This window comes from Amphimedon queenslandica, unplaced genomic scaffold, assembly GCF_000090795.2.
Source record: "Amphimedon queenslandica unplaced genomic scaffold, v1.1 AMPQUscaffold_13516, whole genome shotgun sequence".
NCBI classification, from domain to species: Eukaryota; Metazoa; Porifera; class Demospongiae; order Haplosclerida; family Niphatidae; genus Amphimedon; species Amphimedon queenslandica.
This window is the reverse complement of record NW_003546248.1, coordinates 211584-238685: the sequence shown is the minus strand read 5'-3', so window position 1 is coordinate 238685 and position 27102 is coordinate 211584. Positions and strand designations below refer to the sequence as shown.

At 36.1% G+C, this 27102-nt stretch overlaps 10 protein-coding genes across 11 annotated transcripts; 4 read left to right on the top strand and 6 right to left on the bottom strand.

Annotated features, from left to right (window-relative positions):
• Window positions 1–44: 44 nt before the first annotated feature.
• On the top strand, window positions 45–4748 carry LOC100639090 (endoplasmin-like). Its single transcript, XM_019999676.1, has 18 exons — window positions 45–216; window positions 330–450; window positions 581–722; window positions 1077–1239; window positions 1484–1636; window positions 1688–1929; window positions 2262–2366; window positions 2418–2479; window positions 2530–2584; window positions 2632–2712; window positions 2771–2902; window positions 2958–3290; window positions 3419–3527; window positions 3579–3718; window positions 3777–3913; window positions 4150–4384; window positions 4448–4546; window positions 4625–4748. Exons 1-18 carry the CDS (start codon window positions 165–167, stop codon window positions 4646–4648), a joined length of 2385 nt encoding a protein of 794 aa, XP_019855235.1. The 5' UTR covers window positions 45–164; the 3' UTR covers window positions 4649–4748.
• A 131-nt stretch (window positions 4749–4879) lies between these two features.
• Window positions 4880–7663, bottom strand: LOC100631977 (E3 ubiquitin-protein ligase arih1-like). The gene is made up of 13 exons (XM_003382940.3): window positions 7555–7663; window positions 7311–7482; window positions 7195–7262; window positions 6743–7013; window positions 6640–6695; window positions 6407–6583; window positions 6311–6353; window positions 6182–6253; window positions 5898–6028; window positions 5698–5839; window positions 5318–5494; window positions 5153–5265; window positions 4880–5075 (listed from the first exon to the last, which is right to left on the bottom strand). Exons 1-13 carry the CDS (start codon window positions 7599–7601, stop codon window positions 4991–4993), a joined length of 1554 nt encoding a protein of 517 aa, XP_003382988.1. The 5' UTR covers window positions 7602–7663; the 3' UTR covers window positions 4880–4990.
• A 70-nt stretch (window positions 7664–7733) lies between these two features.
• LOC105314051 (sperm-associated antigen 8-like) lies at window positions 7734–8731 on the top strand. The gene is made up of 5 exons (XM_011407973.2): window positions 7734–7826; window positions 7875–7955; window positions 7999–8277; window positions 8415–8474; window positions 8541–8731. Exons 1-5 carry the CDS (start codon window positions 7773–7775, stop codon window positions 8628–8630), a joined length of 564 nt encoding a protein of 187 aa, XP_011406275.1. The 5' UTR covers window positions 7734–7772; the 3' UTR covers window positions 8631–8731.
• On the bottom strand, window positions 8596–11473 carry LOC100631851 (glucose-6-phosphate 1-dehydrogenase-like). Its single transcript, XM_003382939.3, has 11 exons — window positions 11366–11473; window positions 11273–11310; window positions 11110–11218; window positions 10845–11062; window positions 10627–10785; window positions 10351–10570; window positions 9887–10103; window positions 9243–9448; window positions 9053–9129; window positions 8904–8996; window positions 8596–8852 (listed from the first exon to the last, which is right to left on the bottom strand). The coding sequence occupies exons 1-11, from the start codon at window positions 11405–11407 to the stop codon at window positions 8765–8767; spliced, it is 1467 nt and encodes a 488-aa protein (XP_003382987.1). The 5' UTR covers window positions 11408–11473; the 3' UTR covers window positions 8596–8764.
• Window positions 11474–11482: 9 nt separating this feature from the next.
• Window positions 11483–14158, bottom strand: LOC100638964 (TBC1 domain family member 22B-like). Its single transcript, XM_003382994.3, has 12 exons — window positions 14052–14158; window positions 13800–13990; window positions 13608–13748; window positions 13437–13544; window positions 13306–13376; window positions 12920–13114; window positions 12706–12820; window positions 12530–12642; window positions 12352–12427; window positions 12165–12292; window positions 11953–12048; window positions 11483–11828 (listed from the first exon to the last, which is right to left on the bottom strand). Exons 1-12 carry the CDS (start codon window positions 14108–14110, stop codon window positions 11700–11702), a joined length of 1422 nt encoding a protein of 473 aa, XP_003383042.1. The 5' UTR covers window positions 14111–14158; the 3' UTR covers window positions 11483–11699.
• A 46-nt stretch (window positions 14159–14204) lies between these two features.
• On the top strand, window positions 14205–19899 carry LOC105314047 (uncharacterized). The gene is made up of 28 exons (XM_019999659.1): window positions 14205–14617; window positions 14664–14726; window positions 14778–14819; window positions 14873–14998; window positions 15041–15180; window positions 15234–15435; window positions 15487–15580; window positions 15630–15684; window positions 15735–15771; window positions 15819–15928; window positions 16327–16409; window positions 16453–16580; window positions 16630–16779; window positions 16824–16905; window positions 16956–17044; window positions 17096–17187; window positions 17272–18074; window positions 18124–18177; window positions 18317–18455; window positions 18499–18640; window positions 18693–18843; window positions 18893–18921; window positions 18966–19022; window positions 19071–19146; window positions 19202–19256; window positions 19330–19426; window positions 19474–19705; window positions 19754–19899. Exons 1-28 carry the CDS (start codon window positions 14234–14236, stop codon window positions 19837–19839), a joined length of 3798 nt encoding a protein of 1265 aa, XP_019855218.1. The 5' UTR covers window positions 14205–14233; the 3' UTR covers window positions 19840–19899.
• Window positions 19900–19928: 29 nt separating this feature from the next.
• Window positions 19929–21461, top strand: LOC100631726 (protein FAM72A-like). The gene is made up of 4 exons (XM_003382938.2): window positions 19929–20183; window positions 20498–20575; window positions 20907–21031; window positions 21151–21461. Exons 1-4 carry the CDS (start codon window positions 20014–20016, stop codon window positions 21246–21248), a joined length of 471 nt encoding a protein of 156 aa, XP_003382986.1. The 5' UTR covers window positions 19929–20013; the 3' UTR covers window positions 21249–21461.
• Window positions 21442–24188, bottom strand: LOC100638837 (SRSF protein kinase 1-like). The gene is made up of 14 exons (XM_019999691.1): window positions 24073–24188; window positions 23964–24033; window positions 23847–23920; window positions 23690–23798; window positions 23555–23642; window positions 23417–23504; window positions 23217–23323; window positions 23031–23169; window positions 22949–22977; window positions 22585–22905; window positions 22419–22526; window positions 22299–22368; window positions 22116–22242; window positions 21442–21723 (listed from the first exon to the last, which is right to left on the bottom strand). Exons 1-14 carry the CDS (start codon window positions 24107–24109, stop codon window positions 21573–21575), a joined length of 1518 nt encoding a protein of 505 aa, XP_019855250.1. The 5' UTR covers window positions 24110–24188; the 3' UTR covers window positions 21442–21572.
• A 40-nt stretch (window positions 24189–24228) lies between these two features.
• Window positions 24229–25283, bottom strand: LOC109584129 (neurogenic differentiation factor 1-like). Its single transcript, XM_019999739.1, has one exon. It carries the CDS (start codon window positions 25167–25169, stop codon window positions 24342–24344), a length of 828 nt encoding a protein of 275 aa, XP_019855298.1. The 5' UTR covers window positions 25170–25283; the 3' UTR covers window positions 24229–24341.
• A 69-nt stretch (window positions 25284–25352) lies between these two features.
• On the bottom strand, window positions 25353–27085 carry LOC100638708 (protein O-glucosyltransferase 1-like). 2 transcript variants are annotated; one of them, XM_003382992.3, is made up of 9 exons: window positions 26671–27085; window positions 26580–26624; window positions 26407–26525; window positions 26296–26355; window positions 26096–26195; window positions 25980–26038; window positions 25670–25837; window positions 25555–25611; window positions 25353–25506 (listed from the first exon to the last, which is right to left on the bottom strand). In XM_003382992.3, exons 1-9 carry the CDS (start codon window positions 27070–27072, stop codon window positions 25374–25376), a joined length of 1143 nt encoding a protein of 380 aa, XP_003383040.2. In that variant the 5' UTR covers window positions 27073–27085; the 3' UTR covers window positions 25353–25373. The 2 variants fall into 2 exon arrangements, with proteins under 2 accessions (XP_003383040.2, XP_019855277.1); XM_019999718.1 differs by having other exon boundaries at window positions 25980–26195.
• Between the last annotated feature and the right edge of the window lie 17 nt (window positions 27086–27102).

The following is a 27102-nucleotide window of genomic DNA, read 5'->3' as shown; positions in this document are numbered from 1 at the left end:
GGATTTCTAGGCGGGAGACAAGTGACCAATCAGATTGCAACACGCAGGTGCCTCCTGGTGGAATTATTAAGTGGAGACTAAAGGGGAGGGAGTTTTTAAGTAGCCTCGTTTTAGAAAAAAAATAAGAAAAACTTGAAGGGGAAGAAGAGATAGATAGGATAGGCATGAAGAAAATATATTTTATCTTAGTCTTGCTTTCTTTGACCTGCTTCACAGGTAATGGAACCTTGCTATATAACTCTTTATGCTTTGCCTTCTGCTATCATCTGATTTATCTCATTTTTTATTATTCTTTCTCTCCTCTCTCTCTCTCTCCTCTCCCTCTCTAGGGATAGTTCATTGTCAAGAGGAAGAAGAGGAATATGCTGGTACTGATACTCCCCCAACAGTAGATCCTGATATTGGGGCTAGTCGTGATGCTCTTAAAACTGACGACGAGACTATCCAAAAGTAAGCGAAGCAACTAATAATATGCAGTCCAGCCACACCTCCACTTTTTGCAGCTCAATTTGGGAGGGGCTTGTAAATTATCTTGTATTATTCTAATGTGTTAAAATGTGTTAATTTATAATTATTTTAGGGAGGAGGAAGCCATTAAGCTCGATGGATTAAGTGTGGCCGAGATGAAGGAATTGAGGGACAAAGCAGAGAAGTTCACCTTCCAAGCAGAAGTGAACCGGATGATGAAATTAATTATCAACTCGTTATATCGCAATAAAGAGGTAATGAATAATTAACAAGCGAATGAATGAATGAATGCAGCTGTTTTTGATTTGTTCAATAATTGTTTTTGTTGGTTTCGTCCAGTTTCACTTTCATTGAAGTTTCGATTTCAACATAAATATAACTGTTATTTATTACGCCCACTCTGTGTATTTATGATGAGTGTGGCAGTCAGAAACAGCTGCTTATAATGTGTCACGTGATATCCTGTTACTATGGATTATCATCATCACACTTTATACTTTATCTTCTCTTATTTCTTGCTGCCTTCTCTTCCTTTCACCTCTCCCTCTTCCCACCCTCACTCTCTCTTTTCTCTCTCTGTCTCCCCTCCCCCTCTTTCTTTCTCTTAGATATTTCTTCGAGAGTTGATATCAAATGCTTCTGATGCATTAGATAAGATCAGGTTTATATCCCTAACTGATAAATCGGCTTTGAGTGCAGTTGAGGAACTAACAATCAAAATAAGAGCAGACAAGGAGAACAATGCACTGCACATCACTGATACTGGCATTGGTAAGAGAGAGAAGTTATTTTATTGTAATACTATAAATTGGGTGTAAGATTTTGAGTGATACGTGTATGTTGGCTTTTACATAGCTAGGAAGGGCATACCAAATTTATAAACGTGGCTATTTTCTTTGGATATTAATAGCTAAGCAGTTATGAAAACTACCCAATTTAGGCTAGAAAATATTTGATTTTTCAAGATGGCTGTTGCTTTTATGATACTAAATTACTTTAATTTTCTCTGCTGTAGGCATGACTAGGCAGGATCTGGAGACTAACCTTGGTACGATTGCCAAATCAGGAACTACGGAATTCCTTGAGAAGATAACTGCTGCTGAATCGGCAAGTGCTGCGAATGATTTGATTGGACAGTTTGGTGTCGGATTCTACTCGTCATTCTTAGGTATAATGGGTGTGGCTAATATTAATAAATTAATTAATATTTATTAATTAGTCGCCGATCGTGTTGTTGTAACATCAAAACACAACGATGATAAGCAGTATATATGGGAGTCTGATTCTGCTTCATTCTCAATTGTTGAGGACCCCAGGGGAGACACACTGAAGCGAGGGACTACAGTATCACTGTTCTTTAAGGAAGAGGCTCAGGAGTTCTTGGGAGACGAGAAGCTAAAAGGATTAGTACAGAAATACAGTCAATTCATCAACTTCCCTATATACCTTTGGACCAGCAGGGTAAGAAATAAGGGGAACTATATTATCTAGAAAGTTTGGGCCCATCAAAATTGGATTTTTTTCAATTGTTAAAAAAATAAAATACCCGGTACTACTATACTGTGGACCTAATTAATGTATAAAATCATTTTATTGTTTTTAGTAAATGATTTTAATGATAATTAGGTCAATATTAATGATCATCTTAAAACCCAGTTATCACTGAATAATGAGATTAATTGGATCCTGTCAGATGACACATATTAACTATTATTATTATGAAATATGAAAAATAAAATAATTGTTCTTTTGTTGTTGTTGTTGTTATTATTGTTTGTTGTTGTTATTTACAGACTGAAAGTGTAGAAGAGCCAGTAGATGACGATACTGAGGATAAGTCTGATGATGATGATGAAGCTACTGTTGAAGATGAAGGAGACAAGCCTAAGACAAAGAAGGTATCTAGCTAATTATTTATTCATTAGCTTTAACCACACCCACATTAATAGGTTGATAAAACAGTCTGGGATTGGGACATTGTGAATGATTCTAAGCCCATCTGGTTGAGGAGGTATGTTGCTATATTTATGCTTGTGTTTCTATTTAATGCTCACCTCTCAGTCCTAAGGATATTGAAAATGAAGAATATGAAGCATTTTACAAAGCATTCACTAAGGTAATTCTTGCTCCTGTAGCTATTCCTCTTCAAGTTGTTCTTGTTAGAACTCTGAGGCTCCATTGGCTAAAATACATTTCACTGCTGAAGGTGAAGTTACCTTCAGAGCAATACTGTTCGTCCCAGCTGTAAGTATTAATAATAATAATAATAATAATAATGTTATAGTAATACGTATTCTTTTAGACTCCATCTAATGATTTGTTCACTAAGTATGCCAAGGCGTCTGATAAGATCAAAGTGTATGTGAGGCGTGTCTTCATTACCGACAATTTTGAGGACCTCATGCCACGTTACCTTGGATTTGTATTTGGAGTTGTAAGCTACTGAAAATCATAATAATCTGATAGGTTTGATGTATCTCTTCTTTCAGGTTGATTCTGATGACCTGCCATTGAATGTCTCTCGTGAAACTCTACAACAACACAAGCTCTTGAAAATCATAAAGAAGAAGCTCGTACGAAAAGCTCTCGACATGTTAAAGAAAATGGACGAGGAGACCTACGAGAAGTTCTGGTCTAATTATAGCACTCACATTAAACTTGGCGTCGTCGAGGACTTCTCAAATAAGAGCCGTGTTGCCAAGCTACTGAGATTCACTTCATCAAACGACCCTGATAAACTAACCAGTCTGGACGAGTACATAGAGAGAATGAAAGACAAGCAGGAACACATTTACTACATGGCAGGAGAAACCAAAAAACAAGTATGTACATGTACATATAGACACATTACACACATAGTTATTATAATCACTATTGTTTTGTTTTAGCAGTGTAAATGTACCCTCCTCTTATAATAAATGGGAGATATTATTTTTGTTTCTTTTTGTAGGTGGAAGGTTCCCCTTTCGTTGAGAGATTGTTAAAGAAAGGTTATGAAGTATTGTACATGACTGATGCTGTGGATGAATACTGTATGGAAGCACTCACTGAATATGAGGGTAAGCCTGGAGAGAGATAGAGAGGGGGATATTCATTCTTGCATTCTAAAGGTAAGAAGTTCCACAATGCTGCTAAGGAAGGACTCACATTCGCCGATGAAGGAGAATCTCACAAGGAACAGTTTGAGAAGCTAGTTGAGGAATACAAGCCACTAACAACATGGCTGAAGGAGACTGCCCTATCTGATTCTGTAAGCATAATGTATATACGCAAACAATGATGTTGTTCTTGTTGTTATTGTTATTTAGATTGAGAAAGCTGTTGTAAGTAACAGGCTGACTACTTCACCGTGTGCACTAGTTGCTAATCAACACGCCTGGTCTGGTAATATGGAGAGGGTTATGAGGGCACAGGCTTATGCACAGAGCAAGGATGCTAACACAGAGTAAGGGAATGGCAATAATGGGAAGTCTGCTCTTGATTGAAGAGTGACACGATTCATTTGATTGTTACTTTAGTTTAGCTTTTTCACTGAAATCAGCACTCACATTGAGTACTTAATGTAGTTTTAGTGAAAATGCTAAAGTGTCATATTAAAGATATTTTTTTTGAGGAGCCAAAATACTAAAACTAGTACACCCAATCTACTTCATTATGCTTTATGTGTTTCTCTTTCCTTAGGTTTTATTTAAATCAAAAGAAGACGTTTGAGATCAACCCACGTCATCCATTGATACAAGAGCTACAGCGTAAAGTACAGGAGGACTCGACCTCAGAAGCATCCATGGACCTAGCCCGTATTCTATTAGACACTGCGAAACTGAGGGGCGGGTACTTTGTGGATGATTCTAAAGAATTTGCCAGTAGAATAGAGAGAATGCTACGAGTTAGTATAGGAGTACCACCTGATGCAGCTGTGAGTCTGATTGTTTACTGTTGTTGTTTATTGTTGTTTATTGTTTGTTGTTGTTGTTTACAGATTGAGGAGGAAGTGTTTGAGCCTTTAGATGAGAGAGGAGATGGTGCAGATGAAGAAGAAGCTGAGGAAGTTACTGATGAAGAGGAGACACCAACAGAAGTATGTTAACAATCCACTCATTACAAATTATGATCATCTCTCTCTCTCTCCCCCCTCTATCTCTCTCTCTCTCTCTAGACTCCTGATAAAGATGAACTCTGATCCTATTATTTTAATTGTTTAGTAGTTTATGTATTTTAGTTTGTTTTTTTCAAAGCTAAACAGCATTACCTTTTAAGGATTAATTGACTCATTACTAAAATTATGACAAATATTAGTAGGAGTGATCCTTAAGTTGAATGCCGAATTACAGAATGTTATTGCAGTAGAGAAATATGTCCATCCATTAGTACAGTGGAACGGTTTGAAGCGACCAGCATAGTCAATATGATATGAGTGTTAATTGATATAATAATAAGAATTAAAGTTATTTGTTAATAATGGCTGCATATTATGTCCATCCATTAAAGTCATTTGTTAATAAATCTCGTGCTATAATAATAATTATAATTCAGTAAAATCCCAAAAGTCTTGATCATATCCTTCATAGACATGCTCCAGTAATACTTTCCTCCTTGCTTCACAATATCTGCAAAATACAAGTTTCATGAATAGGCTGTTTCTATGCATTAGATCCAGTGCAATATCTTTCTCTCCATCTCTTACTTGCTCTTATCTTGTACTTGAATTTTTAACTGGTCTAACGAGACACTTGTGATCTCTCTCTCTAGATACTCTGATAATAATTCGGTGGCTATTTCTAAATCACTTTGATTATCCTAAATTCATATATTAGTAAAGTAAAATTATCATTAATGTCGTGTGACTGACCTCAAATATCAACATGTGATTATTTTTCTTGAGATAATACGCAAATACATACGTGTACATCAATGTCTGTCTGCAGAGGCACAATACATCAACTGCTTTCTTCATAAATTGAATTTCGACCCAGGACATTCCCAGCTGCTGTAATTCCTTCATTTTTTCATGAACCATCTCGTATAACTAAAGGAAAGAAAAGAATGCTTTGAACAACCAAAATTTCCTTAAATTTGTTAGCTACATGCATCTATCAAAGAAAGACTAAGGTAAGGCCTAATGATGTACATCTACATGTGCACAGCTTAAAATTTTGTTCCCTTCCTAGCTCAATCCTTCCTCTCTCTTTCTCTTGGTTTCTCTCTCCCCATTCCTTTCCCTTCACTAACTTTAGCTTCCATTTTAGAACTCCTAAGGTGGTTCATGTATCTATTGCAATAGAACAAGTATCTCTCCAAAGCAGCCCTTGAACCCATCTGAGCATCCCTGGCTGATTTGGCATCAGACTCGTTATAACGATTACAATTATACCTAACAATAACAACAACAGGAATGATAAACAATAAACAACAACAACTAACTAACTAACCAGCTTGTTCCGTGTGGTTCCCACGGTCCCAGACACACCCAGCAGAACTCGGCCTTGCAGCTGTTGTTACAGCATATCATGTGATTGCACCCACCATTCTTCTCTATGGTTGCTGAACACTTTGGACACTCCTTGTATAATGTTAAAAAATAGAGTTTAAGTATTAGAAAGAGATGGAGAGAGAGACAGAGACAGAGACACAGAGAGAGAGAGACAGAGACAGAGAGAGAGAGAGAGAGAGAGAGAGAGAGAGAGAGAGAGAGAGAGAGAGAGTGAGGGCATACTTTGGTATTAACATGTATCCAGTTTGAGGTCTCACTGTCATCATCACACTTCTTCAGCCATTTTGATAAATACTATAAAAATTTAATCATAAATAAAATTAATGGTAAATAACAATAATACACACTTACTGTACATAATATTGGCTCGTGTGGATCTCGACTACACTTAAAACTAAAAAAATAAATATAATAATAATAATAATAATTGATCCATCATCTTCCTACCAGAAGGAGTGCCCACAAGAGCAGCTAACTGGCTCATGCTCCACGTTATTACTAGCCAGTAGAGCGTTACAGCAGCCTGGTGAAGGACACCACTTTAATAATGGGTGATCTTGAACAAATGAATTAGTTATAAGATACTGATACTTCTTCCGAACTTCACCATCTGTCAGCAACTCCCTAAACAACAACAAATTATTTCAACATAATATACTTATATGTTTGATGAGGCTTACAATACAGTAGCTTCATCAACCACGATATCACAAGATGTCGCTGGACAGGACAAAGTCTATAGAACAACAAGACTAGCAAACAGAAACAGACGAGGATACACACCTGTGCCCTTCCTTGACTCATGACCATTACTGTGAGGTAGTTATTCCAACAAGGTCTACAAAACAAGTGTCCACACTCTAGCCCCATCATGTGATCAGTTGAATATGACATCATGCATATGTCACAGATGTACTCTTGCTTTGAGGAGGCAGCTGCTCCACAAGTTGATGTTGATTGTGCCCTCACTACAATGACTGGGTTCGGGTTGCGTTTCTTTGGGTGGATTAAATGAGCTTCTCTAAATAATGCCTCCTGGTCACCAGCATAATATCTAAAACATAATAAAAATAAAGAATAATAATGATTATATTAATTTTTGTATTTTTTATGCATCGTGGGTTTGGAGCTACTAGTTATAACATTTTCTCTTAATTTTAGTATTGATTAGCGTTTAATTTAGCATTTTTTAAAGATCCCTCACTAAATTTCATTCAAATTAGAATTAATCTCACCTCTCCATCAGTTTCTCTTTGTCCCACTTACAAGCCGTCAATAAGATCCTCACGTGAGGTGTCGGCAACTAAATAAGGGGTGGTTAATGGAAGCCACACCCACAACTACAACTCACCTGAAATACAGCATTGACATCGTCAACTATCTCAAACATTTTCTTTGACAATTGATCAGGAGAGAGTGTCTGCCATTCAGCCTTAAGCTTAGACCCAGAGGGAACACTGTCCTCTCTTAACAGGCCATCAGACACAAAATCACCTTCTTCATCTTCATCTTCCTCATCATCACTAAGAGGGAGAGAGAGGGGAGAGAGAGAGAGAGGAGGAAGAGAATGTCATTATAATATGATAGGGACATACCTTTCCTCGTAGTCATACATAAAATCCTCTTCCTCTATCTCAGCCATGACAGTTTGTATGCTTGCTCATTCCTCTTCTCATTTTTATGGAAGGATGGTCATGATTCTATTTTTAGAACCCATCGTCTATTAATAGTAACGAGATTACGTTAATATTCACGCATTATGCCTTTAGCTCCAAGGGTGTGGCTTGTTTCTAATAGCAACCGGGTAACAACAATGGCTGCAGCTAGCAGCAAGCCAAAGACCCTGATATATAATTGGGTAGAAGAGGTAAGGACCTACCATTATCAGTTTAGCACATAATGATGAATGTAATAGAGACAATGCGAGCCGTTAGAGACAGGGAACAGGAATCCTGACGGTACACTGTGCACTAATCTACACAGAGTAGGACATAAAGTATGAACATTGTGTATCTACCTCTGTTATTATTACATGTTAGGGTTTATTATCTGTGCATTCTGATAGCAGTACAATGGAGACTGCTACTACTAGTGGAGTGTCCTATACCCCATCAGTTCATTCGGATGAGTTTAAAGAGCTAAGAGGAGGAGGAGAAGGAGGGAAGAGAGAGAATAAGCTTAAAAAGGAACTATACAAGCTAGTAGAATCAGAGCTAGAGGAAGAGATAGTCAAAGCCATGCCGCCTCCTTTTGATTTTAAAACAGTAACAAAACAGGACTTTATGGCATCAGGATTCATACCACAAGAGAAAGAACAGGTATTCTAACTTTTGCAATCAAAACGAGCTCAAGCTTCCTACATATTAAATGTAGCAAGAAATAAAGAAAACTGACTGATTCTTTTGTAGCAATTTTTTACATGAAGTTGTTAAAATTAAATGCTCTATGTACATAGGTACACAATTTTGAGGATGATTCAGCAACTTTCTGGCGACACAACATTCACTCAATCACAGTAAGAACAATAAAATCCAATCAATTAACAAAAAATTAACAATCTTCTCCACTCTTTTTCTGAAAGGGCGTGTCTCCAGTGGTCGACAGCTCAAGTCCTTTTAAACGAAATACAGCATTTAGCACACCAATTGAACAAAGACTATATGACAATTGAACAACATTTATTCTATTCCTTTATTATTATTATTATTTCAACTGAAAATACTATACTACAGACACTAGCTATTCTTGATATTCTATTAAAAATCGACCACTCAAAAAGTTATGCATTGGTTCAATGGACGATGGTCACTGGTGCGATGGAAGCCACTGGTATGTACCCGAGTACACAAAACCTAGCTCTTCAATAAACTTGTCAGCTTCAGGTGGACCACGACTAAAAAAATAACAAAAACCAAAGTATTACTTATCAATTATTGTAGCTTACGTTCCAAATTTGTATTGTATAGGCGAAACTTTTCCTTCTTCAATTTTGTGGAGAAGTGGAGTGAATATACGCCAAGCCTCAGCCAATTCATCGCTACACGTAATAATTACATTAAAAAATAGACAGTACATTATGAAACTAATACATACCTCCTTACAAAATGCATTTGACTGCCTCCAAACACATCCAAAATGAGCCTTTCATAAGCATCTGGTAAATATACGTCCTAGAAAGAGAGAAATCATATAATACATAAAATAATAATAATAATAATATATAAATAGGATATGAATTATACATATCCTTATGAATAATAAACTAACAATAATAATGCAATACCTTAAATCTTAGTTTATATGTAAGGTCCAATTCAGTTTCCAGTGGGTCAAAAGACATGCCTGGTTTCTTTGTCATTACTTTGGTGTACATGGCCTCGTTGGGCTGGACCCTAATGACTAGCTCATTCCTTTTGGCTTTACCGTGGAATATATCACCAGGAACATCTTTGAATTGGACTCTTATCTCAGCCTTTCTCTCATTCAGAGCTGTAAATAAAATAATAATAATAATAATAATAATAATAATAATAATAATAATAATAATAATAATAATAATAATGTGACTATTAAAGGAGCAAATTTGTTTAAAAATTTGTATAAAATCTAAATTTGATTGGAATCAGCTCAAACTTTCTACACAACATAAGTACATGTATATGCATCAGCAAAAATTGTAAAAATGGAGAATTCCCCCCTTTTCATTTTTGGCAAAATTTGGCCAATGACCCTGTACTATAGTACAGGGAGTTTGGCCCAGTTTTGTAGCAACTTTAAAAATTCATACATTGTTCTATTTTAATTGAAATTAAAATTAATTAAAACTTCCTACAGGGACTGGTGGTTTTGGTAAGCAATCAAAGCATTACACATTAATGTATTTAATATATTATTATTATTATTATTATTTTAATTACATGTATATACCTTTTCCACATTTCAGTATGAATGGAACTCCCTCCCATCTCTCATTATTGATTCGTAGTACAGCAACAGCATAAGTTGGTGTACGGGATCCTTTAGGGACAGTCTCGTCGTCAAGGTAACCTTCCTTTGCCTCTCCTTCTCCCTCAGGATCACCAGCATACTGACCGAGTACCACATCAGACAACTCAAGCGGGCGAATGGCCTTTAAAACTTTGACCTGAGAAATCATTAAAAAATATAACACTTAAATACATACGTTTAGCACAAAATAAGTGTCATTAGTGCTAAACCTTTGCTCAGGAAAGTGACAAAACTAATGTTTCATTTACTGACAATATTATCACTATTTTCATTGTAACTCTTGTTATCAGCATAAATGCAACAGTAAACATTACTATTCAATAAGATTCTTATCAGCATAGAAACCACAAAATCACAGAGAGAGTGATTACAACTTATCCTACCTTTTCATTTCTGATGTCCTCTGGGTCACTGGTTGGTGGTTTCTCCATTGCAGTTAGACACATTAACTGTAACAAATGATTCTGCATGACATCACGAATGATCCCAAACTCATCAAAGTATCCTCCACGACCTTTGGTACCGAAAGGCTCTTTAAAAGTAATGACAACATTTGCAATATTATCCCTATTCCAAATCGGCTGAAATATTGCATTAGCAAACCTAATAACGACAAGGGTTCCGGTAATGTTTAAATTTACTTGCGTTCCAGAACCCACCTCAGTACTAGTAGATTCTGAACCATCTCCTTGCCAAGGTAATGATCGATCCTGTATATCTCTTCCTCGGTGAAAAGAGAAGACAAGTGCTTAGAGAGTTTAGCCGAGCTTTCACTGTCTTTACCAAACGGCTTCTCAACAATAATCCTGTTCCAACCACTAGGAGTAAAAAAAAACAAAGTAAAGATTATTTTTAAATCTCTTCTTTTTTTTCTCACGTTTTTGACATGCACTGGGTTTTAATGAGCTTTGTGACAGAGTCAAAAACGGAAGGAGGTAGAGCTAAATAAAACAGCCTGTTCCCTTTTCTTCCTTTTTCTATCTTAAGCAACGCGTCGTTGAGAGCAGTAAATGCTTCAGCTTCAGTATAGGAACCTTTGACGTAATCATTAGCAGCAAAAAATGAATCCAACTTAGCCTTCTCGTCGTCTTTAGCCTAAACAACAATAACTAAAAAAAAACAACAAACAACAACAATTTTACTTTAATATATGGTTCAGACTTCTCTCTCAGCTGAGGAACAGTGAGAGCTGAACGGGCATAACCAATGAACCTCGTATCAGGAGGGAGAACACCAGACTTGTAAATATTCCTGCAGGGAAAGAACTTAAATATAGTTTTTGATAATAAAACTATCATTTCTCACCATAGGGTAGGGTATATCTTCTTTTTAGCAAGATCCCCCTACGCAAAAAGAGAAAATATTAATGATATTATTGTCATATGCTGTATAACTCACCGAGGCTCCCATCACAATAAAATTAGTGCTGTTTTCCTCCATCTCTCTCTCTCTCTCTGCCCCTGAAAGTGCTGAGTGAGTGGGCGGACCTGAGCCAGATATACGGAGTTTTACTGATTACACATGGAAATTATTAAGTTTATTAACAAAATGTAAACAATAATATCTATGTAAACAATAATATCTAAAAACACCTGTTTTGAGGCTTGTTTGTCAATATAAAACTAATAATGGTAATAACAACAACAGTAATAATAATAATAATAATAACACTGCGGACTGTTGTATAGGTAGTATAGTAAGATATGACACACTAGAGCAAGCAAATGAGGGATCAGTTCTGCAAGTGGCCAGGAGCATCTGCAAACATATATTTTAATTTAAAAGACTCGGCAAGTAATAATTGAACATCATCGTCAGTCCATGCACTGGTTGGAAGATTTTGTAAAAATATCATAATTTCCTACAAAAAGAGCAAGTGCCGATAATAATAATAATAATAATAATAATAATAATAATAATAATAATAATAATAATAATAATAATGATGATGATTAATAAGATAGTAATGGTGACATCATTAGTACTTGAAAGTCTTTCTTAGATTGAATCTCGCTTGAAAATTTTAGCAACAATGCTGCACACACAAATACGTGAAGAGTAGCAAACCCATCTGCCTCAGACTAGAGAAAAAGAGGGAGAGAGAGAGAGGAAGGGAAAGAGGGGAGGGAGAGAGACGGTGGCAGAGAGAGAGGGAGGAAAAGAGATACATTAAAGATTCATTATTTTAATATCGTACAAGGTATGAGTCCCATATTCTGATGACTGATCTCAACTGGAACTCTCTCATTAATAAATTATTCATCCACCGAAACGCAAACTGCAAGTAATCAACCGAATTCCTCTCGAGGTGACTATGGAGTGACCCTGCAGTGGGCGTGGTTTTGATAAATGAAACCCCGCCCACTCTAAATTAACCCACATACCATCAATTCTTTTCATGATGTCTTTTAACCTCATCACTTTAGTTTGGATACCAGGCTGAGCTAGCGTATAATTATCCTACATTACAATCAATATTAATTAATTATTCATAATAATTATTATTCCACCAGTTTAATTAATTAATAACTGACCACACCCACTAATATAATATTTGCTAACTTGTATTCCTTCTAGTAGTTTCTGAAGGCACCAGAAGCTATCAGCTTCAATCATGTTCAGAGTGCTATTAGGTAATAACGATAAATCATAGGTCTCGGCATTTTTATCACCAGCTGAAGGAAAAGAGTTTATTAGTTATTATCATTTCATGATAATGTCATTAATCATAGGCTCACATATGTAGTAGGACAGGTAGACAACGAAGAAAGGAGTGACAAGATCGTTGATTCCTTGGACATACCCACTGGCAGGATGACGCATTGACCATATAAACAATATCCTCTCAAAACACTAAAACACAATAATATGTCGTTTAAATATTATCATTTAAATACAAGAGCTATCATTATACATTCTCCACCTGCCAAGTGTTTGGCCACAGCCACTTACTTCTTGTACAATAGACTGTTGGAAGAGCGGTATTGAAGGATTCATTCTAGGTACATCAATGTGTATCTGTCTGAAAGTGTCCTTGTGAATGGAGTCATCTCTCATGTGATAATACTGGTCTATTAGCTTGAGGTATTCTGATCTCTTACGCTGGAGAGTTTCTTCCCTCCTATCTATATTAACTGGTAGATAGCCCTGTAATAAAGAGAGAGAGGGAGAAAGAAGATGAAATATGGAGAGAGAGAGAGAGAGAGAGAGAGAGAGAGAGAGAGAGAGAGAGAGAGAGAGAGAGAGAGAGAGAGAGAGAGAGAGAGAGAGAGAGAGAGAGAGGGGAGGGGAGGAGAGGAGAGGGGAGGAAGGAAGGAAAAAAGGAGTGAGTTACTTACACACAGTAGCTGCCATGTTGTTGCTCTAACTGATGAAGGGATTCCTGACCAACTTAATTTCCTAAGTTGTTCTATAACAAACAAATAAACAAAAAATTAATTAATAATCTCTCCACCTCCTTTTCTCTTACCAAGGTCAGTGTTAGGCCCGGCTAATAATTTACCAAATTTTTGTAATTTGATGGTTTCTCTGTCAGGAATATCATCAAATGGATCTGATGGTGGACTCATTGAACGAACTAGCAAAATAAAATTAATATTTTTAAATGCAAATTAATTAATTAATACTAATCAGTAGTTACTTCTTCCAGTGTCCTGTGGGGCGTTCCTACGTGAGTCTGATCCTGAGTGTTGTACGCCTGTACCCCCACCACTGGTAGACATACCTCCTGTTGTATGTGACCGCGGTTTAACAACCTCCTTGATACGGGACTTTAATGGGGCTGATAATGGGTATGTTTAATAATAATGATAATAATAAATAAATTAATTACCTTTCTTTCCTGAGAATTTCACGTCAAATTCTCCACTGCCCGTGTGATTGAACTCTAGTGGCTTGACAGGAGAAGAAAGATGAGATAGGTCTTCTGCTTCGTCGTCCCACGCGTCATTTGTGTCTTTTTCATACTCTTCGAATGTCTTTGACCTTGGTCTAAGGTCAGGGCTGTTAGCCACTGGCTGAGCTCTAGAATTAAGATAAGAATAGAAAGAAATCATGGCATACAAGAGAGAGAGTGCAGAAATACCTTCCTGGTAGCTTTGTGTCGTTCCCTCTCTTCCAAAACGAGCTCTTCTTGTCGGCCATTGCTGTTAATGTTTGTGCCTGATCGACACGCCCACTATATTAGCTTACAAGCCACTCCCATTCAATAACGTGTAATTTACGGAGTATAGCGGATTTTGTAAAATTACGGGATTTATTCTGCGCATGCTCCGAAGCAATAAAATGGCGGGGATGAGTGTCATTAAAATGGTGAAGGATCTTTGCTTCTGCATCAAAAATGAGAAGAGAAAGGGAAAAAGAAACCTATTACCTTCCTTCACCCACAAACTGATCGATAAAAAGGGAATATCTGATGACGAACTTTTTAAAATTGCTTTTAATGTTATTTTATTTAAAGAAATTGACGGGCGATCAAAAAGAAACATGTCACCAGAATCTGATGTCCTTTCTCAAGTCCTTTATATTCAGTCTCAGAATAATAAGGATCGTCTATTTGAGTCTGTACCATTATTGCAAACATTATGTCCGTACTCTGACGAAATATTTGTATTTTTATCAACTTTATCATCGCATAGTTCAGAACCAGAGGTACATGAAATTTACGTATATCATCAACTTAATTAATTTTTAATAGTTATGTAATGATACGAGATTCTCTTTGACACCTTCTCTTCTTTCTATTCCATCTAGTATTGAGGTACACATGACCGTACATGTACATGTACATACATTTTGAATTTTACATTAGGTTTTTAGGGAAACCCCATCTACATCATTTTACATGAAAGAGGTGACATTATGCACACGGTGTACAGTAATCATCCTCCCCTCTCTCCTTTGCAGTCTGTGGATGTTACATTATTCTCTGGTCTCACTCACACTACAACTGATTCAGTTAACATATCTCTTTCTGTTCCTCTCCTTACACAAGAGGCCACGCCTCCTGACCCGTTAACTAATTACCTCAAAGTACTATTGATATTAAATTAATAATCATTTCTATGTGTTTAGGGATATGCAACTAATGATAAGCTAGTTCTGCCTGTTTCTCCTCCTCTTTCAGTTGAATCTGACGAGGAATTGACAATAGATCATGTGACCTCGTTAACTGACATGCCCACTTCTCACTCCTGGGAGGGGCCAATAGAAAGGTAATTAATTTATTAATATTACTTAATTATTATTGATAATAATTGATTAATAGGTCTTTTTGCTATCTGTCAGAGAGTGACGATGCTGTATTTAATTACTCTGTTAATTATTTTGTTAATCAATTAACGAGTGTGTCTGGTGGTGAAACTAATCAATTTGTGGGTGGACCACGCCCACTTCAATTAATTAAAGACTACGAATATTTATTAGCTCAGTGCTTTAATTTATCAGAAAAGAGGAAAATTGATGTTGAGGTAATTAATATTCATTATTATTATGTTAATTAATTAATTAATTAATACTAGATATTGAGAGATGAGATAATTAGGTCTCATTATATATCAATTAATTCTTTGTTGAATTATTTACAATTACAATATAATCAATTGATGGAACGTGGTAATTTTTAATTAGTCATTATAAATTAATGAGTTAATTGTTATTAAAGATATTTCTCAATTTTGGATTCAGTCACAATTAAGTACGATGCAATACTTATTAAAGTTAGTATTAATTTATTTATTTACTTATTTATTTATTTATTGCTTTTTAGCTTGGTCAAGTCCTCGTTATCTTCCAACGCTAATGAAGTATTGCTTTAGTTGTTTTTATTGTTCTTATTGTTTGTTGTTAATAGGGATTATTGTTATTGGATTCATTATATTCCCAATGTGTATCATCTCAAGGACTGCCTTTATACAATATAATCATTGGAATATTTAGGCAGACCATGCAACCATACTTTAGGTACAGTATGTATGTATGTGTGTATTTCACTCTCATAACCTCTTATTCTCATTCCATCAGTGTTTCCCACAAGGTTGAAAGCATGCTAAGTGAGCTAAAAGCTTGCTTCATTGCAACTTTAAAAATTCATCAAAAAATCCAGTTTTGATTATAATCAGTTCAAACAGCATAAGTACATGTATATGTATCAGGGGAAAAATGTAGAATCCTCTCCTTTTTTAATTTTGGCAGAATTTGGCCCAAGACCATGTACAATGACTTTGACCTGATATTTTTTAGCAACTTTAAAAATTTATAAAAAACACAAGCTCCCAAAATCCTGTGGGAAAACCCTGCATTCCATACTACCATGTGTTCATTCCCATACCGTGATATTTCCATTCCCATACTGTATGTAGGTTTCTACACTGTTGGGTTTATGAGGGTCAATGCATTGAGGGATTTGGTTTGGAACAAAATGACATTGTATTAGAGAGAAGAGGTGAGGGGAGAGTAAGAGAATGAATGGTTATTGTTTTTGTTAGATGATCGTTATTGGTCGCAAGGGTTTAGCTTTAGAGATGGGCGTGTCCCTGACTGTATTTCTAATTATAAGGATACGATATTAAATATTGGAAAATCCATCAATCTATTGAAGATATGTTGCCCTCAAGTGAGTTGATAATTGAAATTAATGACAATTACAGTGGATTGAATAATAGCATGATGTTATAAATGAGCTAAGTTCAGTCCCATCTCTAATGCTGGCTCAATCAAGCAACCAACTGAAGGATATTTATATAAAGTGTCAAAACTATAAAGAGAAAATGGAAGAAGTGTTGATGAAGCATAAAAGAGAGAGAGAAGAGAAGGTATGCTTGTTTTTATTGTCATTATTTCTAATGTTTTTTAAAAGATAAAGCGAGATAAATTGAAGGCCTTGCAGCCACTGTTAGCAGCTAGAGAAACAGCAAGAAATAAAATGAGAGAATTAAAGGGTAATATTTATTTATTATTGTTGATTTTTTTAATTATTATCAATTTTTAGAAAATGAAGAAAGGGAAGAGAGAGAAGAGTTGTCTAAGAAGAAAGAGTTGTTTTTAGAAATAAAAGAGCAAGCAGATAAAGCCAAAGCAGTAACTAAAAAAAAGACAATTATTATTGCTGTTTTATTTATTTCTTTGCAGTTGAAACAAGAATTAATAGAAATGAAAAGAGAAGAAGAAGAAGCTTTGTTAGTGACTGATGTAAAAGCACAAGAATTGGAACAATCTTTAAAGTAATTTTCATGGCCACAGTAATTATGTAGTAATAGTAAATATAGGAAATTAGCAATAGAAATATTTTGACCAAATTTTGTTAGGGAGGAGATGCTTGAGCATTATGAGGAATTGAGTAAAGAAGCAGAGAAGAGAGAGCAGCGGTCAAAATGGAGGGAGAAGAGATTTAGCCTTGGAATGGAGAGACTTCAATTAATAAATGAAATGAGAGATGATGATGAAAAAGCTAAACTTGCAAAAATAGACGACACCCCTCAACAAATTAATGATGAGGTGCCTGAGGAAACTTTACATGTTGGAACAAGGGGCCATGCCCCCTCGTCAGTTATGCAAGATATTCTTTATCCTTCAGAAACTCCGCCCGTTGATATCGGAACAAGAGGCCATGCCCCCTTGTCAGTTATGCAAGATATTCTTTATCCTTCAGAAACTCTGCCCGTTGATAATGGAACAAGAGGCCATGCCCCCTCGTCAGTTATGCAAGATATTCTTTATCCTTCAGAAACTCCGCCCGTTGATATCGGAACAAGAGGCCATGCCCCCTCGTCAGTTATGCAAGATATTCTTTATCCTTCAGAAACTCCGCCCGTTGATATCGGAACAAGAGGCCATGCCCCCTTGTCAGTTATGCAAGATATTCTTTATCCTTTAGAAACTCCGCCCGTTGATAATGGAACAAGAGGCCATGCCCCCTCGTCAGTTATGCAAGATATTCTTTATCCTTCAGAAACTCCGCTTGTCGATATCGGAACAAGGAGCCATGCCCCCTCGTCAATTATGCAAGATATTCTTTATCCTTCAGAAACTCCACCCATTGATATCGAAACAAAAGGTCACACCCCCTTACCAAGTCAGCAAAATGAATGCAGTGCAATTATTGAAGAAAGTAAAGAATAGTTAATAATTGTTATAGTTATAGTAATAAATGCATGTAGGTTTGGAATTCAATTGTTACTCAAGTTACAGCAATAGGGATTATCAGTTTTCAGGTATTATTAATATATATGACTTTAAGAAATTTAAGCTGATTCCAACTACATGTAACTCATGGCCATTTTAAAAATTATGTCAATTTTTGAAAAGTACCATAGCATAGATAACCCATGCTTTACTGTTTTCTATTAATAGATGTTCCTAATTATGATCTCAATAAACTATTATTAACAAGTGATGATGATGATGATTGCGAGGAAGAAAAAGATGATTTTTATTTGCTTTCTTTGCCATCTTTACTAGAGGAATGCATCTCTCTACCAATAACAACGCAGTACGTTATTATTTACTATTGTTTTTGTTTATTGTTTACTCAGGTCTGGCATAATCAACTCTGCTCTAGTTGATTATTTTATCAACGAACTAAAGATTATCGATCATTTCAAATTAATTAAACATTTTTTAATGCTGGAAGATGGAGCATTTGCTGACACTTTGACCAACCCGTTATTTAAAGAAGTAAATATTATTAATATTAAGTTACTGTTTTTAGTATGTATCATACTTGTAGTTCATGTTTGGAGATTCGTTGATCAATAATTCATTTCTTATGTCATTATTACATCATGCTTTGGATTCATCATTATACAAACATAGTGAACTCATGATTAATAACTTATTATTAACTAGGACATGCCCACTTCAAGCAACTAGCACCGATAGTGAGTATCTATGTTAATAATTATTATTATTTATTTATTTAATTTTTAGACCTCAAGCATTTTAAATTGGACTATAAAGTATTTTTTGTTGAATTGAATTTTTTTAATTTTATTACAAATAGGTTAATTGGCCGCTTAATATTGTCATTACATCGGAACACATCGACAATTTTAACAAAGTATCCTCCCTCTTGCTTTCCTTTGTTTATGGTGTCCATGTGCTGTAGGTTTTTCATTTTCTATTGAACATTAAGAGAGTTTCGTGGTTACTAAAGAAATCTTTCATTAAATTAGCTAGTAAAAGTAATAATGATAAGAATATTATAATAATGTATTAATACGTGTTGTTGTTCCTTAGGTGCTGAAAGAGATAGATTAACTGTTAAACATATGAGGACATTAAATGCGCAAAGGTTAGCCATTTTTGTGCATCATGTACTTATATAATATATACACACACACACATTCTCTCATTTCCTTCTTTAGGCAACAGTTACAGCATTTCTTAACAGTCATTGAAAGTTACCTATCAAACCAACTGTTTCATGTATCTTGGATTGAATTAAAATCTAACATGAAGAAAGTATGCAATAAGTAATAATAATAAATTAATTTTTATTACTATTCTAGGTCGACTGTTTGGATGATTTAATTACAGTGTATTCTGAATATACTTCTAGCATTCTCTCAAGGTGTTTGCTAACTGCTAAAGCAGGCCCTGTACTAGGAATAGTTAATAACATGTTGTCCTGCATTGTAAAGTTTTGCTTTTGTTTAATTGAGCAAGTGAGGCCAGCAGAGACGCAACAAACAAGAAAAATGTATCAATCTTTTAATGACAGCTGTAGGCTTCTCATTAAAGGTATTATTTTATTAATCGTATTTGTGTTTTAATTTTTATTATTAATAGTTATAGATAAATTAGTTGCAAAAGGATTCCAGCCATATCTACAAGAGATACTTCTCCGTTTAAACTTTAACCACTATTACTTATAATTGACCGTTTTATATTCAGCTATGCGTTGTCGTGGCGTTTCTATGGCAATTGTTAACCAATCAGAATGTATTTACGCCCACATAAATAACCCCTCCCTAGCTCGCCATCTCTCTTTCATTGAAAGACAAGACAACGCGTTTCAGTGAAGAGAGGCAAAAAAAGGATAGTAGTAAATGTCTGGGCTACATCAAGACTGTCATATGCATCCCTCGTTCAAGACAAAGCCTGTGTATGAGCTAAACTGTTCTTACTGTGACCACCTGGTCTGCGTTAGAGGAATGAGAGCGATTCTCCTAGCAGATAAAACAGTTGAACTTTACTCGACGGATCAACCTCCCCCAGGGTAAAGATAACACGCACACACTATCTCAAGCTTGCTGTACATTAGTCTGGCTAATATAAAGTTAGCACCCTGATACATAGTCTTGGGTTGGGCCTGTGTGTGTGTGTGTGTACATGTACATCTAATGGAATTTATGAGAGAGAGGGAGAGGGAGAAGGAATGCTTTGTGAAGGATGAATAATAATAACAACTCTAATGAATAGCAAATTATTGTAATAAGATAATCTGGAGAGTTTGGGTGGACCTCTCTTTTGAAATTTGAATTCCATAATCCATTGTGTAAACTATTACTACACCACCTCCTCATTATATAGTATGCTATTACTGGTTGGCCCGGATTATCAAACCAACAATTGTCAGTGTAAAATACAAGATACTGCATGTTGTGGATGGTAAGACAATTATACATCATAAATACATACATGTACGTACATTATTATTATTATTATTAATGGTTATTATGTCCTTATATCATTATTACCTTGCCATCACTTACCCTTAAGGTAATTGCTAATAATTTTGACATGGAATCTGTTTGCATTATGCATACCTTTTTATGACTGACAGTAGTGTTATGTCATCACTCTCACCCTCCCACCTCCCTCTCTTTTCTTCTCTCACTCTAACCTCATGGCCTCTCCCCCCTCTCTCTCTCTCCCTCCCTCCCTCCCGTCTCTCTCTCCCTCCCTCCCCCTCTCTCTCCCCTTCCTCTTTCTTCTCCAGTGGATGCATGGTAGGATATCATGTAACCGTTCCATGTCACTCTTGTCTACGTTCATGCAATAACGGTCACTTCTGGATGTATCACTCAAACAGTGTCAGACCATCAGAAAGATTAGACTCCACTGGTAATCATTAATGATTATTAATATTATTGAAATACATGTAGTTATTGGTTATTTAATGGCCTCCAGCTATTATGTTAACTTACATAATTCATTCCCTTTATGACTTTGCCTTCCATTAGGTAAAGAGATTATGGTGTGGGCTAGTGTCCCTCCATCAAGTAATGATGAGAAGATGGTTCCTTACAAACTGCCACTATACATAGAATGCTGTCGATGAGCTACACTTCTCTCCTCTCTCTCTCTTGCTTTCTCTCTTTCATTATTTCTACTATATTATCACACCAGCTTCATTATATATTATATCCTTGTTGATTGTTTATTTCCTTTTTTTGTTTGTTTGTAGTAATTTGCTGTTTTATTGTCACTGTTATAATTATTATTTTGTGTAATGCATTATTATCGACCAATAATTATTATTATTGACTATGAACAACAATGACAACAACAACACAAAACAGTGAATGATTACTGAAGAGGAGACTTTGAGAGGGAGGGAAGTATAAGAGATAACAATCAGTGATTATTGGATTGATGCATACATTTACAGTGTTAACCAAGGATGGTCCAGGCATTCTTTAGCTGTAGCTCTCTCCTTCTGGTTGTAGTTCAGCATTGGCAGTAGAAATGATGCCAGCAATTTGGCTTCATCATCACACCAGTGGTACTTATCAACCAGTACATCGTGCAATGACCTATCATTAATAACAATAGCAGCAAACATTTGTTAACTCGTGTTCTAATGTTGTGCATCGAATTTAAGCTGATTCTTATCGAAATCGCTTTTTAGTGAATTTTTTAAAGCTGCTTAAAAAATCAGGCCAAATACCTTGTGCTTTAGTATACAGTCTTTGGCCAAATTTCACCGAAAATGAAAAGGAGAGGATTGTCCATTTTTATATCTTTTTCTGATACACATACATGCTCTTATGTTGTGTAGAAGTTTGAGCGGATTCTGATCACAATTGGATTTTTTTACAAATTTTAAAAGTTGTTCAAAAATCAGGCCAACGACCCTGTACTATAGTACATGGTCTCTCTCTTCTCTTTATCTCATAGTTCTCTCAGTCCTCAAGTGTGTGCCTACCATGGTCTTAAGTGATGTATTCTTTTTAGTTTTCCAGAGTGAGAGAAGAATTCCCTTGAGTATCTACCAGAGACAGCTAGTGTTGGAGGTATGGTCCCTAATAGCTCGCATATGTGAGCAATGTGATCTATTAATAAAATAAAATTAATAATAACAATAATAATTTATTATTAAATTAATTACCTTCATCACGTGAATATGTGTCACCAGAATGTGGTTCGAATAAAAAGTCACCAGTTAATAATTCAAAAGTCTATTAGAGTAATTATTAAATAATATTATTTCATTTAATAACAATTTTACCATACAAGCCAGACTCCATATATCAGCAGGTGGGCCGTATTCAATTCCAATAATCACTTCAAGAGAGCGATACTGCCTTGTCTGAATGTCATCGGTAAAATGATGATTCTATAGTAGATCAACAATTTCATTACCACGATTATCAATATTATTAGTATGCTCTTACAATCCAGCATGCATTACCAAGGTCAGCTATTTTGACAGAGACAGGCCCTAGGAGGTCGAATGAATCAGTACAGCTGCTGCCAGCACTGCTTCCATTAGTTGTTGATTGATCAGTCTCCTCCGTCTCCATTGTGTCTTCTTCTTCAACACTCTCGGGTAGGATCGTGTGATTATCAATTGTCATGGAAACAGAATCAGTTTCCGTGGTAACAGCATCAACATCGCTGATCATTGATTCTTCTTTGACCATAAGCTCCTGGTGCTTCTTTAACTTTTTCTTTAGTCTTTTCTTCTGATTTTTAGTCATCGGGCCGCCACCAGACTAGCAACAAACAACAATAAATAAACAAACAAAGAAGCGATACCTTTGAAAGTGAAGAAGGTGCATTACATACTACAAGAGGATGAGAATGACAATAAACATGAGTGTATTATTCATTCCATTACCTGCTGATTTTGATGACACTCTATTTCTAGCTAAACTTTTAACATGTTCATCACTGACGCAAAACAATATGTTCTCTGGTTTAATGTCGGTATGAATTATACCACACTCTGTGTGTAAGTAATCCAATCCTAGTAATACCTGAGGAGAGAGGGAGGGGATAAAGGAGGATTTTGGTTCAGTCTAACTTGTTTAGTGACTAGTTTGACAAATGAAGGAGGAAGCCCCTTGTAATTATACTTAATAATTGGTCTGAGGAGATTGCAACCTAAGACTTCAAATACCATTACCATATCTATTTATAATGAAATTAAGAAAAAATATTCCTTTCCCACAACCAGTCCCTCCCTCCCTCCCTCTTTCCCCTTCTCTGGATTTCATAGGATACGGTTGCCATGGGGTCCTGATATCCTAAAACTGTCATACATTTCAACCACGTGTTTTAAACCAGGATTAGCTCTATTAGCAGTAGCAACCTGTTAAAAAGACAAAGGATAAGTCAAAGTGGTATATTTGTTCTCATTACTTTTCTGAGTAGCTCAATCTCGTCAAGAGATGCTTCCATGTATTGCTTTGCCGATTTAACAACTTTTAGTGCAACGAATCGCCCACACCTAGCAAACAATATCACAAATAGAGCAGTTTGATTACTTGGATATACTTCAAATCCTTGCATAGCCAGACGGTAGAGAAATGGCCCCAGCCTAGCTTCCTAATTATCTGATAGCGACCATTGTAGACTTCACCAATCTCAACTAAATGATAGCCCCCTAACAATAATAATAATTATTATTATTATATTAATTTTCTACCGGTACCTTTACAATAATCAGCAGCATCTTCCTGCTCATCGTCGGTTGTGTCATACTCATCTTCAGACTGTGCTTCAGGACTATAGAATGTATATGCATCACGTGATTCGTCACGTGACTTACCTCTTCAGTGATGATGTTGGTTTCTTAGCTCCTCCATTGGGTCTCTTTGGCTTCTTCTTTTTAGCTATAGCTACTAGCAATCATTTATACAGTATACATTGGCCATTACCTCTCTTTACAGCTGCCGATTGAGCTTTACTGGCCATTACTCTCTCTTCAATATCTCGTCTTCACTCTATGCCATTTTACAATTACAACCACACCTCAACCACGCCTTCAATAAAAGAATAATTTTATGAGCCGCCTACGCAAACAACACACTGTCTTTCGCAAAGACGCAACTTTCTTTCTCACAAAACAGTGAAAACACCTGAAAACCATGAAAATATCTATACAAAAACATGTTTAAACTTTAGTTTTGAAACTCTCTTTTATGAACTAGTTTTCATTGAACATCATGTGATGGAGAGGGATCGTTGGAGGTGGTGAAATAGTATACGATGAATCAAAAGTAGCAGGAGGCGTAGTGACCCCGACATTGCAGGGAAACTCCATCTCAGGAGTAGCCCTCCATCTTCCATGATTGTATAACTCCATCAGTGTGAACTGAGCCTGAGGAGGGGAGCATAATGATGGAGTTAAAGCAGGACACCGTCCAATTCCATAGGAATAGGAAAAAGGGACCGGGCTAAGCTCAGAAGTAGGCGCGGGAGACAAGACTGATGAGCACTCAGTACTGCCGCTGCTGCTGCTCTCGATAGAGTGAATGGTCTCATCACATAGAAGAAGAGGCTCCTCTTCCCTGTCATCTTTGATCATATCTTGCAGTTTGGTGATGTACTCTATTGCAGCGTCAAGAATCTTTTGCTTGCAAAGTTTCTTTGTTGTGTCAAAGCCAAGAACCTTTCTCAGTTCATTATATTTTAGCCTTATACTCTTCACTCTTTTTCTCTCTTGAGAATTTTTCTGCTTTCTTTGTGAGGCCTCAGAGTCCTCCTTCTCCTTTTTAGTTTTATTCCTCCTCCCTCTCTTCCTTCCCCTCTTACTAGCTCCAATCTCTTGATCCTCTTCTTGCAGTTCAAAATCCTCCTCCTCCTCCTCCTCCTCATCATCATCACAACAGTCTGTAGGAAAACTACTATAAGAAGATGATTGAGATTGGCTGTTGTAAAAGACAACAGCCGCTTCAATCGGTATGGCATTGGCATTTCTATTATCTTCATCCAGATCCACCTGTACTCTAGGCCATCCCCAGTAGAGATCCATCTATCCCCTGCAGTTCTTGAGTCTAGTCCGAGTGGTCTCCTAGTGCTGTTCAGCAGCTGCTGGTCAGTTAGCCCGCCAAAGGCCCACTATTTTTATACCAAGGTACATGTGCATGCAAGGCAAGGGTTTTACAGGTGTTTCTTGTAGCTAGCTTGTAGATCATGTACTTTGATAAGATACAGCTTCATGGGTCAATGATTATTCTCAAGATATCAAACTGTAATCTCTCTCCTTATCGACAGTCCAAAGCAATAGTTTAGAATATTCAATTAACAATCTTTTCCAATAGCACTCTACATCTTCGGGTCTTAAGTTATTCCATACAAACTCAAAGCCTCTAAATGCAACTTAATAACAATTTTATTATAAAAATACACTGACGAACCTCACTGCTATGCTCTTCGCTATGTCATCGTTGTCTTTTACAAAATCAATCATATCCCTGCAAGAGAGAGAGAGAGAACCAGATAAATCACAAATATCCTGCACTCATACTTAACTGTATGTCAACAGTGTCTGTGGTCAATGGTACATAATGTATCCAAGGTTTTAGTGCAGGGTAGAAGAACTCAATCCACTCCTTACCGACATGGAACACAACTGAATGACAGAGAAACAAGTGCTTAAAACGAAAACTAGCAGCAACTCCACGGAAATTAACTAAATACCTAATGATAGATGTAGTCATAAAAATATTTGTGCTTATGTTTGTTTCAACACCCTGCTAATAATACCCTTGAAACTTTGAAGGGACTAACAAGGTGTGAACGAACAGGCTCCATGCACATTTTAAATCAATAACAGTCATACTTGTATTGGCAGTGTTCCTCAAGCTTAACTTCATCGGCTGGTGGAGCATTTAGCGTATCCTGTAAAGTTAAGAGTATCAAAGCAGCATTACAATGATAAGCAAAAGCAAGGATTACTTTACTAGACCTCCAAGCTTGATTTTTAGTATACGCAGCATCAACAAGATGAGGCTTATCTCTCGATAATAATATCAAAGAGTCTCTCTCGCTACTTGTCCTAACGTAACATGCATACGACACACAGGAATAAAATAACAGAAATGATTGTACATGCAATGTAATGTAAATAAAACAATCATGAATAATGCATTCAGTACCTTGAGCCACGGAAAAATAACAATGATTTCTTTTTATCCCATGGCCATTGCTTAGCAGATCTATGATAATAATAATTATTATTATTATTTTTTAGCATTGCTAGTCAATACTTGGTAATTGATATTCGTTTCAAGTCCCAACGTCCAAGACCAGTTGGCTCAACGCTCACTGCCGGACCTCCTGACCAAAACGTCCAAGCAGGATACATAATGTCCCAATAATGTACCGTCTATCATCATTATTACTACTATTATCATAATTCATAATAATTATTATAATTTACCTTACTGAATGAAAACACAGGCAATGGCGAATGATATTTATGAGACTAAAAGAACAACAACAATTATTATTATTATTTGTTTATTACTAACTTTAGGATAGTCGAATACATTAATAATTAATTCCATATTTGGTAAATCCTCGATGATATTTAAAATAAAGTGCTCGACTCCTTTGCATCTAAACGAAAAAAGACAGTCCTTCTCTCTGTAGAGTTTCCCATTGACAATCTGATAATGAACACCTTTTGATTTAGCATGGATGAACTCCTCTCTCTTTATCCCTCCTCTCTCCCTCCAGACTCCAAGATCAGATTCCAACACCCCCATATATTCTCCACCACAAGTGTAGGTGTGACTTGTATTACCCTGCAGACTGATAGCATTCTCGTATTGTTGAATATAATGACTCCATTTAGAAGAATTACGAGTGCTAGGCTCTGCTGTACAATGAACAGCAGTTAGAAGTAGAAAAAGGAGCAAGTACTGCAGCATTAAAATGGGTGGGGCTGGTATAATTTTGTA

Bases quoted from the DNA above. Each gene is read 5' to 3' on its own strand.
- LOC100638964 (XM_003382994.3), bottom strand. From the start codon at position 14,110: ATGGCCGACAAGAAGAGCTCGTTTTGGAAGAGAGGGAACGACACAAAG. The intron at 13,749-13,799 runs GTAATTAATTTA...ACCCATTATCAG, and splicing joins GAAATTCTCAGGAAAGAAAG to CCCCATTAAAGTCCCGTATC. The intron at 13,545-13,607 runs GTAACTACTGAT...TTATTTTGCTAG, and splicing joins CCCACAGGACACTGGAAGAA to TTCGTTCAATGAGTCCACCA.
- LOC100639090 (XM_019999676.1), top strand. From the start codon at position 165: ATGAAGAAAATATATTTTATCTTAGTCTTGCTTTCTTTGACCTGCTTC. The intron at 1,930-2,261 runs GTAAGAAATAAG...TGTTATTTACAG, and splicing joins TATACCTTTGGACCAGCAGG to ACTGAAAGTGTAGAAGAGCC. The intron at 3,291-3,418 runs GTATGTACATGT...TTCTTTTTGTAG, and splicing joins CAGGAGAAACCAAAAAACAA to GTGGAAGGTTCCCCTTTCGT.
- LOC109584129 (XM_019999739.1), bottom strand. From the start codon at position 25,169: ATGGATCTCTACTGGGGATGGCCTAGAGTACAGGTGGATCTGGATGAA.
- LOC100638837 (XM_019999691.1), bottom strand. From the start codon at position 24,109: ATGGCCAGTAAAGCTCAATCGGCAGCTGTAAAGAGAG. The intron at 23,170-23,216 runs GTTAGACTGAAC...CTCTCTCCTCAG, and splicing joins TCAAACTAGTCACTAAACAA to GTATTACTAGGATTGGATTA. The intron at 22,978-23,030 runs GTAATGGAATGA...ATCCTCTTGTAG, and splicing joins AGTGTCATCAAAATCAGCAG to TATGTAATGCACCTTCTTCA.
- LOC100631851 (XM_003382939.3), bottom strand. From the start codon at position 11,407: ATGGAGGAAAACAGCACTAATTTTATTGTGATGGGAGCCTCG. The intron at 10,786-10,844 runs GTGAGAAAAAAA...TTTTACTCCTAG, and splicing joins ACCCAGTGCATGTCAAAAAC to TGGTTGGAACAGGATTATTG. The intron at 8,997-9,052 runs GTATGTATTAGT...TATTACGTGTAG, and splicing joins CAAATGCATTTTGTAAGGAG to CGATGAATTGGCTGAGGCTT.
- LOC105314051 (XM_011407973.2), top strand. From the start codon at position 7,773: ATGGCTGCAGCTAGCAGCAAGCCAAAGACCCTGATATATAATTGGGTA. The intron at 7,956-7,998 runs GTATGAACATTG...ATTACATGTTAG, and splicing joins TACACAGAGTAGGACATAAA to GGTTTATTATCTGTGCATTC. The intron at 8,278-8,414 runs GTATTCTAACTT...CTATGTACATAG, and splicing joins TACCACAAGAGAAAGAACAG to GTACACAATTTTGAGGATGA.
- LOC100638708 (XM_019999718.1), bottom strand. From the start codon at position 27,072: ATGCTGCAGTACTTGCTCCTTTTTCTACTTCTAACTGCTGTTCATTGT. The intron at 25,838-25,979 runs GTATGACTGTTA...ATCTATCATTAG, and splicing joins GAGGAACACTGCCAATACAA to GTATTTAGTTAATTTCCGTG. The intron at 25,612-25,669 runs GTTAAGTATGAG...TCTCTCTTGCAG, and splicing joins ACAGACACTGTTGACATACA to GGATATGATTGATTTTGTAA.
- LOC105314047 (XM_019999659.1), top strand. From the start codon at position 14,234: ATGCTCCGAAGCAATAAAATGGCGGGGATGAGTGTCATTAAAATGGTG. The intron at 15,685-15,734 runs GTTAGTATTAAT...ATTGCTTTTTAG, and splicing joins ACGATGCAATACTTATTAAA to CTTGGTCAAGTCCTCGTTAT. The intron at 19,023-19,070 runs GTATCCTCCCTC...CATGTGCTGTAG, and splicing joins ACATCGACAATTTTAACAAA to GTTTTTCATTTTCTATTGAA.
- LOC100631977 (XM_003382940.3), bottom strand. From the start codon at position 7,601: ATGGCTGAGATAGAGGAAGAGGATTTTATGTATGACTACGAGGAAAG. The intron at 5,266-5,317 runs GTCAGTCACACG...ATATGAATTTAG, and splicing joins ATCACATGTTGATATTTGAG to GATAATCAAAGTGATTTAGA. The intron at 5,076-5,152 runs GTAAGAGATGGA...TGTATTTTGCAG, and splicing joins CAAGTACAAGATAAGAGCAA to ATATTGTGAAGCAAGGAGGA.
- LOC100631726 (XM_003382938.2), top strand. From the start codon at position 20,014: ATGTCTGGGCTACATCAAGACTGTCATATGCATCCCTCGTTCAAGACA. The intron at 20,576-20,906 runs GTAAGACAATTA...TTTCTTCTCCAG, and splicing joins GATACTGCATGTTGTGGATG to TGGATGCATGGTAGGATATC. The intron at 21,032-21,150 runs GTAATCATTAAT...GCCTTCCATTAG, and splicing joins AGAAAGATTAGACTCCACTG to GTAAAGAGATTATGGTGTGG.